At 38.7% G+C, this 22,302-nt stretch overlaps 1 protein-coding gene across 1 annotated transcript; it reads right to left on the reverse strand.

Annotated features, from left to right (window-relative positions):
- Positions 1–4,398: 4,398 nt before the first annotated feature.
- LOC139737154 (nondiscriminating glutamyl-tRNA synthetase EARS2, mitochondrial-like) lies at positions 4,399–21,281 on the reverse strand (the record flags this gene model as incomplete). The annotated part of the gene is made up of 14 exons (XM_071647832.1): positions 4,399–4,491; positions 5,760–5,923; positions 7,908–8,013; positions 8,559–8,622; positions 9,938–10,098; positions 12,289–12,393; positions 13,018–13,072; positions 14,058–14,152; positions 15,912–16,004; positions 16,604–16,684; positions 17,686–17,856; positions 18,564–18,649; positions 19,699–19,771; positions 21,108–21,281. Coding segments are annotated over 14 exons (1,521 nt in total), but the record flags the coding sequence as incomplete, so codon positions are not given.
- Between the last annotated feature and the right edge of the window lie 1,021 nt (positions 21,282–22,302).

Genomic DNA, 22,302 nt, shown 5'->3' on the forward strand with positions numbered 1-22,302 from the left:
ACCAAAGATACCCCTAGACTTGTCACTGAATGAGGTGGAAGGGGACCATCATGCCAATGAAGTAGACTATGTGGCAGGCCTGCGGAGATCTCTTGAAGATGCTCACCATCTTGCAGAGCCCAATGCGCAAGAGGCAAGGGCAAAACAAAAGGCGAATCATGACATGAGAACAAGGCCCATTTCATTCTCAGCTGGGGACGTTGTCCTTGTGGCAATGAAAGGCCAACGGGGGCGTCACAAGATAGGTGACAGATGGGAGGAGACCCCTTATGTCGTGGTCAGCAAGATTGCAGATTCACCAGTCTTTGTTGTCAGGCTACATAAAACAGACAAGGAGCGCACTTTCCACCAGGATATGCTCATCCACTGCACGTTCTACCTCAGTGATGGTGAAGACAACTATGTTGACTATAGAAGAGACAGTGATGCTGATGATGAAACAAGCTTTGCCTCTTCCGACAATGATAATGTTCCCCAATCCTCATAACCCTGCCCCTTTTATCTACACATTGCGTTACAGCAGGTCTGTGGTCCTCTTGTACTTTAACATATTCCTATATTGCCAGAGACAGCAATTGTTCAGCCAGAGGTGATTGTGACAGGACAATATTGTTAACAACTTCTCATTCCTCACCCAACCACATTGTTTTACTGGTAATTTTGACTACTGAATAAGCATGTATATCTCTGTGTTGAATTCACACATTGCCCAAACTACTCTATGTTTTCTGCAGAGTTGTATATGGTACCTTACACTACAGCACATTTTTCTATACTGTAATATACTGGGGCACAGGCAGGAAGCAATAAAATAGTCAAGGCAGGAAGGGAGAACAATAAATCCTCGATCACACGGGATTGACCTGTGTATCTATGGCATTATTTATTAGGCCTGGACCTTAATAGGTGAAACAAAGACCAGTTTGTCCCTTTCATCTAAAAGTGTTCATTGACCTGTATGAGGTCCTAAGTGAAACAAAGACTAGCTAGTCCCCCTCATCTGAGCAGCCATTCCACACCTCTGCCTGCCTCTACAGGAGGAGACATGCAGCTTTCTAACAGAGAATTCCTATCCCTGTAAATAAACTTGAAGTCACATGGATACTGCCTGTCTGGACGTATCAGCAGGACATCTACAAGAATGGGTAGTAATGTGCACGCAATGGCACTGTGTTAGGTTTCTTTGTCTTATGTTGATTCAAGGCTGTACATTGGCACTGGTCTGCCGGTCCCTGACCAGTAAAAATCACTATCAGAACAGTAATTATTTCAAGAAATGGACCAGTAAAAAATGGAAAAACTGGGTGCCTACTGGTTGGACAGACAGGGTGGAGCAGTAGAACAAGAGACCCGGGGGTTATGCGCTCACCTGAGTATCGCAAGTTCACCTTCCATGCATTCTTGCAGACTCTTACCTCTCCTGAGAACATTGGAAACTTATGGTGGGGGTAGCTTTGAGAGTGGGGGCATGGTGTCCATTTACATATTCCATCACACTAGTAAAAATACTTGCCAAGTACACTGTATAGAATGTTGGATTATGCAGCTTGGGAAAAAAAAACTTAAAGCCCTATAACTTTTGATTAGAACTAGAGAAAAATATTATTGAATATTCATTAATTTAGGAGGTTTGGACCCCCTGGGGCCCCCAAGGAAAGCATGGTGTCCATTCAAACACTTTAAGATCTTATCCCCATGGGAATGCTACTTGCCAAGTTTGGTGAAAATCCATTATGTTGTTTTCAGCAAGAAGATGAAAATTTAGGCTGTAATTTGGACCCCCCCCCCCCATCCCATTCAGCTTCCTTGGGTCCCAAAGGGGTGGGGGGGGGGGGAGGGTTGAGATCCCATCCAACTAGGGATGCTACCTGCCAAGTTTAGTGAAAATCGGTCAAGGGGTTCTCAAGAAGGTGAAAATGTAAAAAGTTTACGCACAACGGAGAACGGAGGACGGAGGACGGACGAAGAGTGATCGCAATAGCTCACATGAGCCTTCGGCTCAGGTGAGCTGAAAAGTGGGTTAGTGTGTAGCCATGGTTAATTGGTTGGTGGAGTCATTGTGAACGTTAAATAAACAAGTTCACCCTTTCTCCTTGTAAATTGAAATGAAAGTCATTGCTTTGTGTCTTCCTTTTATAAACCTTCTCTTCAAGTGTTTGAACCAGGGGTAAGGCAAATTTTGTGTAAGTTTGGTATTATGCTGGTAAGGTACTGAGTGGACACATTTGGTCTGTCACAAACAAATTTACTGATTAACGCCATCTGAAATCTGACATTGAATGTAGACTTAGTCATAAGTTTGTGAACGCTGTGTGTGAGCAGGTCTGATTTTTTCATGAATGCCAAATTCCTATTGCATTATCTAGACTCATAGTTGGTATTATGCAAACATTTTTTTTTTGCTCAGTATGTAAATTCAACAGACATTGACACAAACAGATATGGCAAGACAGAGTTTAAACTTGCAAACTTGCAATATGAGAGGATATATGCGTGCTCGTTAATAGAATTCTAAAATGAAATGCAAAACACATGGTGCTTTATTTGAAAAAAAAAACACTGTAAGTTTAAGGAACATACATTTGTATGCATCCATTTCTGTTAAAACAAAATCAATTGAACAGTGAACAAAGTGAAGATTCAAGAGAAGGATCTAAACATAATTTAAAGGACAAATTCACCAACATATATATATATATACATGTGTATATATAAACAGAACTTATCACCCAATATCATATACACTCAGCAGAAAAAGAAAGTAAACACTTTTTCAAGTTCATATTTCTCATAGAAATTTAAGCTAAATATTAATGCTTTATATACCATGTCAAAGGCAATTTAATTGGCTATCAACCTGGTAGGTCAATGAAAAGACAAACTTTACGCACGAGTGAACACATTCGTTTTTCTCTTCCAAAGCACAAAAGTAAAAATTGCAAAAATGGACAAGTTGTCATTCATCATTCATGCGTATGTACTCTTCCATGTGACAATGACAACAAAAGACAATTCAAAACAACAAAAAATACAAATCAAGTTTCAAAAATCATCTTATGATCTCTATAATGACTTTGTAGTCTGCAAAGATAAAGAAAGGCGAAAAAATAATAGAGAAAAAAATAAGAATCTTCTGTCAAATCCAAATTCAAATGGCATGAAAGAGGCAATTTAACAAAAATGGTAGAAATTTCAAATGTTATTTCAAATTAAGAACTTTGAAAATGATATTTGGTTCTTGAATTTGTCTCATGAATTCTTACATTCCTAAATCAAAAGAATGAAATAAAGAAAGTCTGCCCATTTTATCACCTTTGCGGCTTACTCCCTGTGTCATTTTGAAGTTAGATTCGACATCAAACACTTATTTTCCCCTTTAGTTTCGCCATTTTGTTTGTGTTTGAGGATATAAAGAGATACAATGGGACAAAAACTTATTTTTGCTATTACATTCATGTCTCTCATTGTGTTAAATTGGTATTTTGTTATCATTGCTATCTTGACGGGCGTTTGCAAATGAACAACAAAAATGTCAATTTTTGCAACTTTTACTTTTGTGTCTTGAATGACAAAAGTCACTGTGTTCACTCATGCATGACATTTCCCTTTGTATTAACCTACCAGGTTGACAGCCAATTAATATGGTATATGACACAATGATTTTGATCAAAATCTTCTATTAAAATATGTGCTGGAAAAAGTGTTTACTTTCTTTTTTTGCTGAGTGTGTATATATATAAATATATATATAAAATAGAACTCAACATATTTCTTTATTTCATAGCATTTCATTATGAAAGAGCACTTGACTTACCTCTTTCAGAGAGCAGGGGGAACAAAATCCCCCTTGACATGCGTCACTTACAAATCAAGGGAATGTGAACTTTTCATTAAAAAAATGAAACATCCTTGTTGTGCAGTGATGTCACAAACTGTTGTCATCTTCTCATCCAGCAATGGTGGCACTCAAACTTTAAAAGTACATAACTTTTGAATGGATTGTCCAATTTTCCTCAATTTTTCACTGATTTGTTCAACTGATATTGCTGCATTCACTCAATCCACACATATATTTGGGTGAATTTGTCCATTAAATGTTTCTCCACAGGCAGGCTTCAACTTCTCAGTGATTAACTTATTGTATGCCACAGCCTTGTGAGCAATGCATGGAGTCTGTGGCAATTTCGAGATCTTGCAGGAAAAGGGGTAAACATGCAGTTCCTGGAAGAATTGTACGCAAAGTGGCTTTTCACTTCATGGGCTCTCATTCACCACTCCTCCAATTCACTGACAATGGGCTTTTTATACTTCCTTTCCAACAAAATCTGCACTAGGCAAGGTCTCTGGCTGGGAAATACCACCGGTTAGAAAGGCATCTTCTGGTTGGCACAGCAACTGTCACCTCTCGACCAAATCAAGGGCCAACTGCATTCTCCTCAGTGTCTCCTCTTTCCCAAGAATTTCGATCATCTCGGCAACTGCTGGACCTCGCTGCACGGAGAGAGAAACAGAACAGAAGAAAGATATATGCAGTGAATAAAACTACTGATGTTCTTTGTATTTGGCAAAATTACATGGAATGCAAACACAACCAACATAAGTTCATACAAACAGAAGACTTAATTTCCATTTTCAGTTCAGTTCAACTTGATTATTTGTCCACTTGTAAAAATTTAAAAAAAATGTAATAAATCAACAATAATTTGACTAAAATATGACAAAAAAAGGTGATGACTAAACATACTAAAGACATATGTAGACACACAGGTACATGAAAGAAGTAAACATTGACTTATTTTGAGGTACAGGTGGAGGTGACCGTCATCAACAAGCAATGTGCTTGACTGAGAAGACGGCCTCAGCATAACACAGTGTATAAGAAAATTAAAAATTCTAATTGGAGCTGTAGGGGCAACAGCAGAAAAAAGAAATGTCTTCAGCCTCTAGTTATACATGAAATGTATTAATTTGAAATAAAATGAGTTCATCATACAGTGTCTTAGACTTCATTCTGACATGGACTACACACAAGCAGACAAGTTCTATAGTAGATTTCATAAACAGGGAGAGAAAGGTGCGTTTTTTGGCATTCAGTGTCCTCTGCCAAATATGTCACAAAGTCAAATCAGGTTGAAGCTATATTTTGTCTCAGAATTTGCCTATAGAAATATACAGATGTGTTCATATTCTGCACATTTGACGAGGATACATCCCATTTTTCAAAAAAAAAGCAAAATGCTACAGGTATCTGCAATCCAAGTAAGCCTTACGTCATGATGTGTCTAGTGTTCTGTAAGGAGTAGAGACATCTGTTTTGTTTCGATTGACCTGCAGTCTGTCCATGCCAATGTGCTCTCACGCTGATTATGACGTTAAAGACATGCCTGCTCATATAATAGTTCATTCACAAGCTAAAAGAATATGGTACTGGCACCAACTAAACCAAATGTTGAAAGTTGTACATTTTGCCCATTTTGTGAGTATCACTTAAGTAAAATGCAACAGCAACAAACAAACTTTGAAGCATTTATTGCCTGAAGACAATCTTTTTCTCAGCATGTGTAATGATAGAACATGTATGAAGTATGCATTACGTTCATTGATCGCCCATAAGCTGTCAGCACTGTAGCTATACTTGTACTTGCACATCTTCATCTGGTTTCATTTTGCTAAAACATGCATTTCCCATAGACGCTTGCCCGAGTATACTCGGGACTCGTCCCCAACGGGTTAAAATTAATGAGGACTAGGTGTCTTACCATCCTGCCACTCAAGGCCAGTCGAAGCAGCTTCATGCAGTGGGCGTACTTGATCTCTGGGTGGCGGGAGCACCATGTCTTGAGCTCTGGAGCCAGGGTTGCCTTCTGGAAATCTTGGGCATCCAAGAACGAGAGGCAGTCCAAGGCAGACGACAGAACACGGTCTGCGGTTTCCAAGCAGAAAACAAGGCAAATGCCAAATTGTGTCTCGCCCATTCGCGTACAAGGAATTAATATTTTTAATAACTCCCAGAAGTTAATTGACCTGCTTATGAAATTTGACCTTGTGGTGACCTTCAACACCCCAAGGGACATTTACCATCCAAGTTTGGTCACAAACGGACAAAGGGATCAAAAGTAATGAGCCATAATCGAAACGCGTCATAAAAACTTAATATTGGGCCCTAAAAATTTGATGACCCCTTTCTGTGACCTTTGACCTTGTGATGACCTTTAACTCCCCAAGGGACATCTACTGCCCAAGTTTGGTCACAAACGGACATAGGGATCAAAAGTTATGAGCCACAATCAAAGCGCGCCCTAAAAACATAACATTGGGCCCTAAAAGTTTGTTGACCCCTGTCTGTGACCTTTAACCTTGTGACGACCTTCATCTCCCCAAGGGACATCTTCCATCTAAGTTTGGTCACAAACGGACAAAGGGATCAAAAGTTATGAGCCATAAACGAAATGCGCCCTTAAAACTTAACATTGGGCCCTAAAAGTTTGTTGACCCCTGTCTATGACCTTTGACCTTGTGGTTACCTTCAACTTCCCAAGAGACATCTACCATCACCCAAGTTTGATTGCCATTGTAGCAACATGTGCTGAGTTACGAGTGATAAGAGAGTCTTGCAAGTAAACTTTAACGTATGACCTCAAATGACCTTTGACCATATCATGTGACCTCTTACGGCACCATAACATGAAGGTACCCCCAGTGCATCCATCACCCAAGTTTGATTGCCATTGTAGCAACATGTGTCGAGTTACGTGTGATAAGAGAGTCTTGCAAGTAAACTTTAACGTATGACCTCAAATGACCTTTGACCTTATCCTGTGCCTCCAACGGCACCATAACATGAAGGTACCCCCAGTGCATCTGTGACCCAAGTCAGGTTGTAATCCAAGCAACTTATGTGAAGTTATTTGTCAAAAGAGAGTCTTGAAGGTAAACTTTAACATAGAAAAGAGAGTCTTCCACATACTCTTTAATATATGACCTCAAATGACCTTTGACATCATCACATGACCTCCAACAACGCCTTAACATGAAGATACCCCTAGTGCATCTATCACCCAAGTGCGGCTGCCATTGCTGTAACAGTTGCCAAGTTATGCATCATAAGAGAGTCTTGCAGGTAAACTTTAACATTTGTGACGGACGACGGACGGACGCCATTTGGATCCCTTAGTCTCGCCTTCACCTCCGGTGGGCGAGACAAAAACCAGAAGAAATTACTCTTATCGGTTCTGTCATTTGAGTCTCATCGAGTCTCAAAACACCACTACCCTCATCCAAAATATAGCAAGAAGTACACACCTTTCAAACCACTTGGAATGGTATGTCGTCAATGTCAGACCACTTCTTATCGTTTAATGCGCAATTTCACACTGTGTTCAATTTGACTTCGATAGCTAGAATAATATCATCATGATGGCTTTCATCAAGATGGGACATACAAAAGCAAATTACTGAATTTTAAACTCCTGTGAAAGCTGATGTAATTCACGTAGTCCCACTATGTCACGTTCGTGTGTGTGTGAACATTCTGATCAAGTGAGAGGTTTGATGACTACAAAAATGAATGTTCTCTGATCTTAGTGATGATGATAATCAAATTTAATTTGAAACAGATCATCAAAACAGTGACACCTTAAAATTTGATGAAATACAGGGGAGCCTTGTTATAATGAGGACTTGAAAACCATGACAATTATCTTGTTAAATATCAGATTTCTCACTATATCACGGGACAAAAACAAAGAAATATAAAGAGTTGGAATCTGCAAAATCATCTTGCTATAAGAGGGTTATACTATATCCAATCTCTTTATAATGAGCTTCCACTGCACGGGATTGGTGAGCAGACGTCAGCCTGACATCACCAGTAAAGATACATTATTTTCTCAGCCATGGAGACCTACCTGCATGATGGGTGATGGAGGTGAACTGCGTAGGGGAAAGGTCAGGGGTCAGCCATAGGAAAGTGTAGTCAGCTCCTGTGAGATCCCTCAGCTGGCTGATGTGATCCTACCAGGGATGAAGATGAAGTTATTGTTATGTTTAAAACACCATCTCTGAAAACATAGTTACAATATGACTGTAGCAACTGTTGACTTTTGCTCTGGAATGGAGATATAAGCACAAGAAATGTGTGAAATAATGCTGAGATAACACAGTTCTGTCAGGTCACGACAAAAATGCAAAAATATTACCCAAAATGGTACACTGAAAGTATTGAGGACACTCCTGGATCCCCCATGAACAAACTTGAAAATACAGTCATCAATGTACTTACTAGGCTCACTGCCATCCCCAGATGGGCATGGTACCCATTTGAACAAACCGAGATCCAATCCCCCTAGTAATGCTATCTGCCACGTTTGGTAAATCCGTCAAGGGGTTTTTAAGAAGAAGATGAAAGTGTAAAAACTTTAGGAATGACGGCTGGTGCTTGAAGGACAGCGCATGACAGATGATGAGTGATCACAATAGCTCACTTGAGCCTTCAGCTCAGGTGAGCTAAAAAGAAGAAATGGAATAATAATTATGACAGATCTGGATGAACATCTTACCATTCTAGCGAGTAGAATTCTCTTCAGGTAGATGTCATCCATGTCACGGAGTACTCCATCATCTCTGTTGGTAAGAAACATATATACTCTTTATTTGATGCAATCCTCTTCTACACACATTCCCATATACAGCAATTTCTAATCTAGAGATGACATTTTGGTGTTACCAGACGTCAAATTTCTGCTCAAGCTGTAGAAATGAATACACAAGAAATTCACAGCCTTTTTCTCTTGCCCAAATATTTCAGCAAATTCTTATCTGGAAATGACACTTGGCATTAATAGGCACCAGGTTTTTTACTCGGGCTGTACAAACGGACACATAAGCATTCAACAGCCTTTTTCTCTTGTCTCTTTGACAAAGGAAGGCCTCTTGTGTGAGCTCTTAACCCGTTGAGGATGGACTGATTTTGCTACAAACACGCGTTTCCCATAGACACTTGCCCGAGTATACTCAGGATTCGTCTTCAACGGGTTAAGATTTCCATTCACTTTCACTGGGCAGATTACTCTGGATATCAAACTAGTCAGCACATTATTAATTACTTTATATTACTAGTAACTGGTCTATTTAGATACTGCTTATTGATTCGTCATAATGCAATCACATGACTATAGCAAGGACTGAAATTGTTACATTGTGGGCATTAAAGGAGACCTCCGGGTGATTTTTTCATATTTTTACAATTGAACAACTATAAATTACTTTATACTGAGGACAGAGTTTCAGAAGTTATGATAATTGCGATGAAGAAGAAGAATATTTTCAAAATTTAGAACAAATTGCAATGAACAAGGATGATGACATGGCAGAGTCAACAATAAGAACGCATGAGTTGGGGCTTGAGGAATTAGAACAAAAGAAGGCATGCATAGATCATACACAGGTGACCTCGCAAGCAAGTGGTATTGTAATGGAATTACACTGCTACATTTCTGAAATATGTGAGCCTCCTATGTCATCATCCTTGTTCAGTGTAATTTGTTTAAGGTTTTTCAAAGTATTGTTTCTCTGCTCAAGAACCACATTAAATTCCACAAATCTGTACATGGAGTTGTCGTTTACTTTATGTACTACATGATGAGAAATTATGAAAATCGTCTGGAATGCCCCTTTAATGTCATGACAGGTGATATATTTCTAGAATTTGGCTGGCTGCCAGATGGGAAAGAATCACATGATTTGGTTGTGTTTATGTAGACCATATCATGTAACAAATATTGCTTTGTCTATCATTGTAGTACAAAGATTGATAATCCCTTGGGATATTTTCCCCATCAAGACAATATTTTCCCTCAGTGTTGCATGCTTTGGGAAAATATAATCTCTGCAGTACTGACACCTTGGTATCACAAATTCTTCTTTCGGGGTTTCTCACCGTCCGCTGAAGGTTTCGATGACGATCTGGCGCAGCTCTGCGAAGAGCCGCTGTTGACCTTCATGTGACCCCATCAGCCTCTTGATGTGACCTTGATTGGCCTGGTCAAGCAGTTCCATGTCCAGCACAGCTGAGTGGGTGGTCACTCTGTCCAGCGAAAACTGAAGAAATCAAGAGACAAAATTACTCCATTTGGCTTTTCCCCAGTTAACGAAAGTGTACAAATGAACATTACCTTACAAAAGAAAATACATTGCCTCTATGAAATACAAATGTATTATAGATATAAATATACATGTATGAAATACATATACATATTGACAGTATAGAACAACTAAAAAAGCAATATACAACACTGTTCATGAAGAATATGCATGAACACAAGAATTGGCTACAGGGTCACTTTGGAAGGGTTGTGGCATAGCCAAAGAATTATCATATTGTGATGGGAAAAAGGACATAAAGACACATTTTTCAACCTGCACAAAAAAGAATGCAATTATCTAATATATCCCTTTGATCTCTCCTGCAGCCTCTGAGTTCCAGTCAGTGCCAAGAATCTCATTTTCAAATACCAGATTTCAGTGGGATTCAAGATGAAGAGCAGGAGTTGACTCAAAGCCAAATAATGAACAATTAAAGATATGGAATGTTTGGTGGTGACATACACAATGGACTCAGACTCAGCCAGGCATAAGATTCCATTCATCAAGATCAATACGCCTACATGATGTCTGTGTGTACATTGGGAAGGCACATGAATGCAAGGAATACACCTTGTGTCAATAATCACAAAAAGCACATGTAAACTTGAAGTAAACAATGGAGTTTATAGGGATGGTACAGTATTGGTGGAGATGAGAATTGGGCTTTTAACTTTTTGCGAGATACCAAGAAAACACTTATGATATAACACAAAGGATACCATTTTATGAGGAATTCAAAGTTTATTTGATGAAAATCGGGTTTGGAATCACTGAAACATCCACAAACAAAGTAAAACAAAGCGATCGTGATAAAGTGTGGGTCCCACACTTTATTAGAATTGCTCTTTTTAAATATCTCAGCCATTTCAGAACCAATTTTCATCAAATAAACGTTGAATTTCTCATAGAATTACATGCTCTTTCATATTCCAAAAGAGGTTTCTCATTATTTCACCAAAAATGTTAGGAAACCCGAAATTAGGTCTCAACCAAAACTGTACGATCCCTTTAACCAATTCATAGTTCAAGTATTCTTGGTTATTTGTCATGATCACATACTGGATTTTCATAATGTACAAACCAACACACAGCAGGGGCGGATCCACGAATTGCGTAAGGGGGGGGGGGGGGGGGGGGGGCAAACAATATTTCTGGGGCTACTTCCGGGTTTCATCTCATTTTTTTCTTTTTATTTCTTCTGTTTTAACAACAAATAAGGAGGGTGAGCACCTGGTGCGCCCTCCCCCCCCCCCCCCCCCCCCCCCCCCCCCCCCCCCGGCCTAACAATCGCGTGTTGATACATGCAAGTCAAAGGTATGCCTATTTCACACTTACGTTAAAACCATGGTTAAGATTTTAAACCGTGGTCTAAAGTTAAACCACCTTCGTGAATTTGGGCCAATGAGATGATGACATCATAACATGCTAGTAAATCTTGATTTCTACTGAAATCTGATATCTGTGGCCATGACAAACTTCACTGTTTCATGAAGACATGAGACACTCTACAAATTCCACCACTTTCTTATTCTCTGCTGATTTTAACAAAATTTTCATTCTTTTGACTCAACTCTTTTCTTTGGTTTTATTTCATGCTTCCCGAGCAGCACATTACCTATCTTTACCTCTGCGAAGGGAGGAGGTTATGTTTTCAGCAGCAATGTTTGTTTGTCCATGTGCAAAATTTATAACTCAAAAAGTCTTGAATGGATTTGGATGAAACTTACAGGAAAGGCTGAGAATGACACTCGGAACAGATGATTAAATTTTGGCAGTGATCCAGGAATTTTTATGGATTTTTATGAAGGATTTTCAATATTTTGGCAGGTAGGGTCAATGAACTTGGGAGTTCAAGCGGCGCATTTTTTGAGGAATGCATATGCCCACTAAAGTGCGAGCTGTAGTTTCTGCCAGGGTGAGGCACACCGTGCAGCTTGAAGTGTATGGCGTAACAAAAAGGCTTCTATATTGGGAAATTTGGCGATTTTCAGCATGCATACATATGGGTGGAAATCCCTAATCTGTATGGAAGAACAAGATCAGTGGTGGAAATGAGCTGCTTGGTGGAGTTCTGCACTCTCAGAGCGCTTCTCTAGGTCTATTAATTCTATGTTTAACATTAAGTAACTGCAACTCATATAATACCTCCTGGATTAATTCTTCCAGATTTCGTATCCTCCGATTGTCTTCGAAACCAGATCCGCAGAAGGTGATAAAGTTCAGCACAGATTCTGGTAAATAGCCTTGCGTCTGTGGATAATGACATTATACAAGATCATGTGAACACAAAGACTAGGAAGTCGATATGATTATAAGTAGTTTACATGATAAATGCATATTGAAAAACAGGACTGAAAAAGACAAATATAGTATAAGTTATTCTAAAAAACACAAACATTTTATATATTTTCTTTTCTTTTTTGACTGGCCTGGAAAGAAATTAACAATAACATCACCACTCACCCTGTGTCATTTTCTAGGTGCATTTCAAGGCTTCTCCATTTTAAAAAATTTTACTACGTATTTATCTATTTATCTATCTATCTATCCATCTATCTATATATATATATATATATATATATATATATATATATATATATATATATATATATATATATATATGTATGTATTTTTTTTCCACTTTTTTTTTTCCGCAGAGATGAATGCACTGAACCACTATCAAAATGCTACTTATTGAAATACTTCTTACTTTAACAACAGAGGACAGAACTTCAAAGAAACAGGGTAGCTTCCATTGCAGTCAAAACCTCTAAGGTACAATATAAATTCTACAAAAATAATTCTACAACATTGCGCATACCTCTCAGGTACAATATGAATTCTTCAAAAACAATTCTTCGACATTGCACATACCTTGAAACTCTCCACAAATATGTCACCTTGTCGCTTGGACAATTTACTGCCATCCCTGCAAGAATGCAAATATACAAAAAGAATTTTGCCACAAATTTTGTTAATGTTTTTCACAACTTGCTGAAATTTCACTATTTTCCTGGAAAAAATCTGGCAGCTTCCCAGAAAACAGATACCAGACGCATAAAATGATTTCCTACACAAATCCACACATGACACATATGTATTTTGAAAAGATTGGTGCAGTAAATCCATTTTATTAGTTAATCCTTCTTAAAGGCACTGTTCAAAAACGTTACCAGTTTGGAAAATTTGAGCTGTATGTTCCTCAGTCTCTGAAATTGTGTAGAAATGAAGCATTACTCCATCAGGGTTGAAAATAAACACAAATGTTCAAAAGAGTAAAAATTTATATTAGGATTTACAATACTTGATATGTGCTACAGACAAGCTGTCTTTGATTGAATAAACCTTTCTGCAAATGGTTTATTCCAGAGCACATATTACAGCTTGGTGATCTTTCTTCACGGATCTTCTGATAGTGACATCCTATTGCTCAAACGTTTTGCATGCTAAAGTATTTTATCATCCTTTTGAACATGATCTTAATGTTCAGTCAGTAAAGTTTGCAAATTCAGCCACCACAATGTTGAATAGAGTCTGTTTAAGGTGGTAATGTGTGTGTAAAACTACCTGTTAATATCATAATAGATAACTCTGAAAGGTATCAATGACAAAATATACAAAATGACTGAAGGATGTTAAGAGACTAACCCACTAATTACGAGTCCCTAGTATACGTGGCAGGTGTCTATGGGAAATGCGTATTATAGCAAAATCAGTCTGTCCTCAAAGGGTTAACAACAGTATCACAATATAGGCATCTAATGCTTTATATCTCCATAGAATACATCAAAGGGTCAATGATTAAAACTTAACAGGATGTTTAGCTGACTTTGGTCTTACTTTACAAACAACAGACTGTTCCTATTTGCCAATTTGAATACAATTATTGATTAAGTGATTACACTGTCCCTCACTTGTTCATGAGCAGCGGGAGATGAGCAAACTGTGGAGGGTGCCATCCAAATGCTTGGTAGAGGGAGAGGTGCTTGGAGACAGAGGCAAGCCACTCCTAGATAGAAAAAAGACGAAAAAATTAATGCAAAAAAAAAATACTTACAGGAAAAAAAAAAAAACCACATATACACGTAAAAGTTAAATGTTGAAGCATTATTGTTTGCAACATGGGTCAGTCTGTGCTACACTGACATGGATTTTTGTTTGATGATGGTAACAAAGTAGTGCTGATTACCAAGCTGTCATGACAACCATCTTGCCACAAGGGCACAGTGCCTATAACTTATAAAATACGTAGTTAGGTCAGAGTATGGATGCATTTCATTTGGCAATGTTGATCTTCTCCATCTTGACAGGAGGTGGAACTGGGTCCCATTTTGTGAGAGATGTTACAATAGCAACTCTTGCTAGAATGGCAACTTCCCATAGCAACAGCCAATCAGGAAGCTGCATTCTTGTCATTACCATGACACTTCTCTTTCCAGCGAGAACTGCTATCATACATGTAGCTACTTTTTATGAAATGGGGCCCCTAATGTGCCTTACTCCACTCATTTGTCCACATGCCAGGGAAAGGACTTAATCCCTTGGTACATACAAATGACACAACTACCATGTCAGAAAACAGTGGGAGATCTTGGTTGGTGTAGAAATAAGAGACTAGTAAATCGATGAATATATACAAAGAAAAAAATAATAAAGGTTTGTTGTTGTTGTTTCATTAAAAATTTTTCTCATTGCCATGATTTAAACCTCAGCACTGCAAGATACCCATCAGATCACATAAATTCAAAGGGAGACTATAAGCAAGACACCTGGGCATATGAGGTACAACCAAGGAGGTTCAAGAAATGGAGTCAAAACAGTCTTATTCGCTTTGATCCCATGCTCGAAGCCGCCACTCAAAAATATTTGAAGTACACTGTATGTGTCAAACTGGATCTGCCGCTTATATGCGAAGACAATTGACTCGTGTCTCATTGCATAATCACCAGCCACTTTCCAAGGAAGATATGTCTTTGTGATGGCAATTACTTTTCGTTATCCCTACTTACAAACGATGGGCGGTAGACAATGGTAAAGGCACAGGGGTGTGCGAATACAAATTGCTCAAATATTGCTGAAATAGATATCAAAATTACTCGACTGTACATGTCTGTACGCTAATCTGACATATTAATTTATAAAGAACTATACTGGAAGATGATACCATACCATATTAGTTTCATTTGGCAGAAATAAGGAGAAATTTCATTGCATTTGATATATAAACGAGCAGCATATACCCGATATTATGTTAGTGTTAAAAGTGAATCTTCAGATTGCTCAGAAAGATTGCAGCTTCAAGCATCGGACATCAAAGGCACAAATGCACCTGTGGAATTCTTTTGTCCATCCATAGAAAACTGACAGCTGATTGAATAGTTCCAGCCATCTCTCCATCTCTCGAACCTCCTTGGCACAACACTTGCCAGAAATGTGACTCCTGTTCAAGAATTTAGAGCCCCCTACACTACATAATTTACTGCGCTGTACTACCCCACTTCTTCTATACCGTAAATGCAGAATTTTGCGAATTCTAAAACCTGCAAAAAATATCTTCACAATTTTCTCTGCACAGTTTTAATGGGTTGACAATTGTGCATCGAAAATACAAGAGCCAGCAAATATGTTTTTGAGCCTCTCAGTGTGAAAAATTAAAACAAATATATCAACGTTTACAGTTGTTTTGAAGTATAATTAAAATCTTTGGTAGGGACTATTTCTTGACCGTTAAAAAACCAGATGACCGCTGCTTTCTCTTCCAATCTCACCTGGCCTCTCAGGACGTGAGTTATTTCCATGAGATGGTCATCAACCACGTTGGCAAAATGGTAGGTGGGATAGCCATCGCTCTTAATAAGAACCTGAAGAGTGGCAGAAAAAAAAAAAGAAATAAGATAAGCATGTAGGAGGAATATCCCAACATAATGAGAAATTCCTTTTTTCACCATTCAGGGATATTAGGATACAAAGCCAAACGATTGGCTGACGAACATTGGTTTTCGTTATTTTTAAAGCCCATCACTTTTTGAAAAAAAAGAAGAAGATAAACAGAGAAATAGCAGAGGTGACAGAAGAAATTGACAATTATTAGAACTTCAAAATACAAAAACAAACAAATAAAAAAAAACTCAACTTACCCCCTATATGGACTTCTATTATACAACTACAATGTTGCAACGATATCCTGTATACTTGCGTAGCTGCAGCACTTTCTTTGCAAATTCAGAATCTACAAAAGCATTATTTGGCAAAAACATAAACAGGACTTTCACCAAGTGTTTTTATTCATGTAGCAACACCTTGAGGTTGTTTCAGCTATGTTTGTCACTTGCTTTTCCAATACAGATTAACATCTACTGATGGAATTTCATTTTATGGGCGTGGGGATGTTGCAGAAAACACTGATAATGTTTAATACCTTTATGTTTGGCATTTGTGAAAGGTCAAAGGTGAAACTTACTGGATCACCCTCAATGTGACTTGCATCATAGAGTGTTCTGCCATAGACCAGGTCCTCATTAGGCTCAACTCCAGGATTCAGCTAGACAAGCATTATGGAGAGAGTGAAAATTAGGGGAAAACAAGAAAAAAGTTAAAATAAGAGGAAAGGAAATTCTCAAAATTCTTGAGATGATTTTGTTTCAGGAACAAATACAATCAACTTTTCTGCCAAATATTCCACACGACACTAATGAGCTCCTTCCCTCTGAGATATGGAATAGATGTAGTGTGGAATTTACGAAGTTCATATTGGTAATAGTTTAATTGTGATAAATGCCACGCATCTCATAAATCAATGCATGTTAAGGGCAGAGTATATCACAGCCATTATCTATCTATTCACACTTGTATACATAGAAAAATAAGAAAACATATACCAACAAAACTTTCTCAAATCATATCGCTGCAAGAAGCAATCTTTATTACAATCAAGACGGCTGCAAGGGAGAGAGAAGGGTAACTTAATCCATATGTCCTTGAAACATATTTCTTTGGTTTGGTATCGTATCTTTTCATTACAATTTTTTCAAGTCACTGACTGTTTCTGTTTCATAAGGTTAATAAAAATCATATCTTGAACAAGTCATTTGGTGTTCATATTGCATTTTGCTTGTTTGGTTGTAACATTGTAAAAAGTCTCTAATCACAAAATCTATTACTAATAATTGAATTGGCAGGAAGCGTTAAGATTACAGCTCCTATTTGTTTCTGAAATGGACATTTTTCACATTTCTTTCTGAACTTAAGCAGATACAGTGAAATTAAGCAACTCTACTTAACATCCCTCTCCAATGTAGGATGCACTGTGAAACTCAGAGGGACCAATGTAATGGGCACAAGAGGATATTAGGTCTACCACCACCCCCATATGTATAATATGTAGAGGGATGATTTGAAAGTGTACTATCCAAAACTATTTGACTAGTTGCAGGCTAATAAGTGACAGCATACAATAGTACTTTTTAGCAAATATCACATGACAAGTAGTTGACCAATCAGATAGTAAATATCTTTTGTGGGTGCTGTATAGAATGGATATACCTTCAATCTTATGACGTGGCTCTTCCCCTCCCTAGAGAGCTTGTCCGCCTCATCCGGCGACACCTGACGGCACTTGTTGTCGTAACGGGGCGTCTCGCCATTTCGTATCGCAGCCTTGCGCAGGAGATCCAGTCGCTGAGATGAACAGAAACACTTGTAGGCGGAGCCATTCTGAAGTTGAAAAGGTAAATATCCGAGTCTTGAAGTGCTTCAATCGATATATGCACACAGGTATAGGCTTCCAGCTCTTACTGGACAGGTGAACAAAACTTTTCTCCAGTTTACGAATGATCTAAGTGCACATGAAAATTCACCTTGATCTGAAGATCAGTCATGTCTTAAAGGCACTATAGGGCCCTTGCAGGTCTATAGAAAGTAAAACACACATTCAACACAGTTCTAAAGATTCAAATATTTATACGACTTTGAATCGAGTATGAACTACAACACTGCAAATATGCAATCTTCAATTTGACAGCAAGAAATACACAATGATTATTTCAACTTCTCTCTTTTTTTTGAATGGGCCTAGCAATATTTCACTGAATGTAAGATCTCATTTTGAGAGAAAAGTCAAAATCGGATTCCTGCTAGTGTAGAGTACATATACACACACGCACACACACCAATAAATACATACTGATACCTACTAGATTATAAAAGGCAAGTTATAAGTGGAAATATATGATAATAATGCTGAATTTCCAAAAATCTCTCAAGAGTTTCATCCAGATCAAAGGTGCGATTCTAACACTTTGACTGAAAAATCCTAGTAGCACAAAACCTCTTGTGATAAATTTGATTTTAGCAATTCAAGTTAATGGCTCTTAGCCTTTTTTTTTCTAAACAGGCAGAGTTATTGAAGAAGAGACTCTTACATCTAGCAGGGTCTGGATGTGGTGCTTGTATATCTCAAGTCGTTCTGACTGAATGTATGGTCCGTAGTTGCCTCCTGCCACGGGTCCTTTGAGTTAAAAGAAGGACAAGAGAACTTACTTCATACAGTGCCATTCAAAAAGAGCAAAACTTGACTAGGAAACTTTCATAATTGCACTGTACATTGAAGTTTTTCCAAATATGAACACAGAATTGTTTCAACAATGTATCAACTGTAAGCACAATGAATCACAAGAATATTGGGTCTACAGCCAAAAATTAATGACAGAAATTGGTAACTTGAACTTTATACACAGGCCAGAATTACAAACAAACCCAAGATGATGATGAATAATGTTGGCAGTGAAAAAGTCTCCAGCAGGCCCTGTTAATCTAACAGCCATTCTATATGTGGTACAACAAATTATACATCTAGGGTCGGCTTTGAATATGCCAGTGCTGTATGAAATATAAGACCAGGCTGCATCCACACAGCCTTATGATGAACTGAATTATGCACAAAATCTTCCAATAAGAATTTGAGACTTTCAGCACATCGCAGGTTTCGTTACCCACTCCGTTTCTACTAAAAATCGTCCATTGCATCAGAACGCATCAACCACATAAAAAGGTGGACAACAGACTACCATGCATTACCTCGCATCTCCCATTACCCGATGTGTATCTAATGACGAAAAAATTCAAGGTGTTAGCCACATCACCACATGTCACCTTGCATCACTGCAAATTTCAGCATTCAGTAGACACATGCTCAATGATAAGATATGAAGTTCCATATATACTACCATCTTTGAATGCAAGTGGGGCAGATTTTTTGATGATGCAGTTGATCACAACAGTCGGAGAAAGATAAATGATCCACTTTGGTTATCATATCAAGGTTTTCATTTGTCTAATTTGATAGAAACCAATTTAGAACAGGCATGTTGGAAGAGTAGTTAAGGTCAAAAGCATAACTTGAAAATGTCCTTCAATATGAATATATATGCCACATTGCATATTATTACAAACAAGTCAATTTTCATTGTTGTCATCACATCCCAAGGAACCAATTAATAAGAGTACAAAAAAAGGAACTAAAAACAAAAAACTCATGTTGATTAGAAATATTATCACCTTCATCAGGATGCAGTCCAGTCCAGTCCAGCATGGCATGTAGGTTATCAAGAGCACCAGGTACCAGTCTTGTCTATCAATCAGAATGAAATCATATGTATAACATACACTGTATATGGGTAATATATGTTTAAAACATCTACCTGACATCAACGAAGCATTCATTAAAGCTCAGTATTAGGCAACGCAATTATAATAGAAAAAGTTTGTTAATGCATTAAATGCAGAGCAATGACATGGATACCTTTCCTATGTAGTGCTAAAATGATGGGCCAATCTGTTCACCTTGTTTACGGATTCAGAGTTCATTGCCTGTTTGAACATGAACTCCATACATTATTTCATTGAGCAAGCTTATGGACTATGTCGCTTTGAAAATGGGCCAAGTGCTTAACCTGAACCAACTGGGACTAAAAGAAGGTCATTCAGGAAATTAGAACTGGCTTATACAGCTAACTCCACTTGATTAAATAGGTGCCGAGTCTCTATCTTGTGGCAATTTGTAGAGTAGTTTTTTAAGACTTTGCGCAAATTTAATTGTTGTTGTGCATCATGGCATCATTCATTAAATCAAAATATGGCAAAAATCATATGTGACCCGCTACAACAAAATGGTCCGAAAGTCGCGCACGGTCGAAGCCGTGAAAATCGAGTTTGAAGTTAGAGCATCAAAATTGGTCAAAACTTACGATTTTCTGAATTTGACATATTATTAGAGTCTGACATGTCTTCTATCATCTGTCGAAATTTTGAAGCAAAATGATGAAAGGAAAGACCAAAAAATAGCGTTTTTCTGGGCCATGTTTTTTGGCGTTTCAACGAAGCAGAAACTGGTTCGCACATTTGGATTGAGCGCCACACGTAGGCTCCGCCCCTAACAACGACCAGAGTAATCTCATTGGTCAGTTTGCTGCTTGCCGCTATTCAACCGAAGCGTGAAGCTCGCACACTGCCCAGTTGACTGGTGCGTGCGGGCGGGTTGCGCTATGCCCAGCCGCTTCTCCTGACATCCTGGTCACTGATTGGTCGGTGAGGAGACCGCCGACGCTGTGTTTGAATGAGCATTTCGGGGGTTGCTAGGGCTTAACTTCTATTGTCCGGAGGTGAATACTGACTTGCGTGTCTCTTGATTGTGATTGCGTCGCAAGGAGAACTTTTAGGGCGCTTTTCTCGAAACAGTGATTTCCAAGACGTCTTGACATGCTCTCATTTAAACATCGATATCTCCGCAGCCGATTATTTTTATTAAAGACGTGTTATATATCAATTTAAAGCAGAAAGATTAGGAAATTGTGTCATGCAATTTTCAAATAATCGACCTCGCCCGACTTTAGGATCATTTTGTTGTAGCGGGTCACATATTCTCTTCTAGAAAATTTTGCAGATACTTGAATGCAAGATTTTAATACCTGATCAGTGTCTTCAATTCTCAGTACAAACTTCCCGCCATGGGACTTGGCGTAGATGAAGTTGTAGAGCGCTGTGCGGAGACCTCCAAGATGGAGGAACCCCGTAGGGCTGGGAGCGAACCTCACTCGCACTGTGGAGTGCCATCGCAGACTGACCCACGCCAGCTGGAGCAGACCCCTCCCTCTGCACCTTGCCCTGGGGGCAAACATCGTAGCATCACCTCGGGCGGATAGCACCAGATGTAACGATCTGAGAAGGCAAAGAAATGTCATAGGAGAGAAATCTTAATGTGTCCTGATCTAGCTCCTCATTGTCATGTAGGTAACTTTTCTGTAGTTGTTTTTATTTGGAATTTTCCATTAATGTTGATATTTTCGTGTGATTTGAATTCTTCATGCTGAGTGGCTCAAAGACATATATAGACTAGGCCTTATGAGGGTTCTTGATTTGGCTGCACACTTGTCAACCCATTCAAAATGTGTAGAGAACTTGTGAAGATAACTCAATTTGCTTGTGTAATTTCAAACAAGTGGCAGTCTGAACAACTAAACACCAAACAGTAATTAGGGCCCTAACATTTACATCTAGACTCTATATATAGGAAGAGTTGGCTATGCATTTGACCGAAAGATCGGTCTGTATCTGTCCGTCGGGGAATGTTCCGCGGAGACTGCGTCTGGCTTCACGGATCCCCTCCGGAGGACAGCGTTAATGGCAAAATATAAAAAGAGTCCTCCGGACAGACGGATCTTTCTGTCTAGCTATGCATGTGACTTGCCAATAATTTAGTTTAGCTCTCTAAAACTCAGGATTGCCGGAAGAGTTTAAAGAAAATACTGATTATTGATGATGAAATCAGATGAAAGATAACAATGGTTTTATGACGAAACGTATGCCTGGCCTGGTGGGAGGGCTATTATAAGGGCTCTAGCTAGATAGACCCCCTTGTATATGCCTCCTCCAAGCCGAGCTTCACCCGCTACCTCCCACTGCGAGCACACGCAAGAGACCCAGCCAGCTCGTTCTCGGTAGTGCGGCTCGCCATGCCACAGCAAGTAACGTGGCCGTGGAGACTTTAGGCAACATGTCCACATTGACTGTGCCGTGGATTATTAACTTTAATGGTTCCAGGCCAGAGCTCGAAAATGTAAATCTATTCACGAATACTCACCTTCGCTTTGATAGGATTCTCTA

The sequence above is a fragment of the Diadema antillarum genome, unplaced genomic scaffold, assembly GCF_040938485.1.
Source record: "Diadema antillarum isolate AM-2024a unplaced genomic scaffold, OU_Dant_1.0 seq00000684_RagTag, whole genome shotgun sequence".
Taxonomy (NCBI): Eukaryota; Metazoa; Echinodermata; class Echinoidea; order Diadematoida; family Diadematidae; genus Diadema; species Diadema antillarum.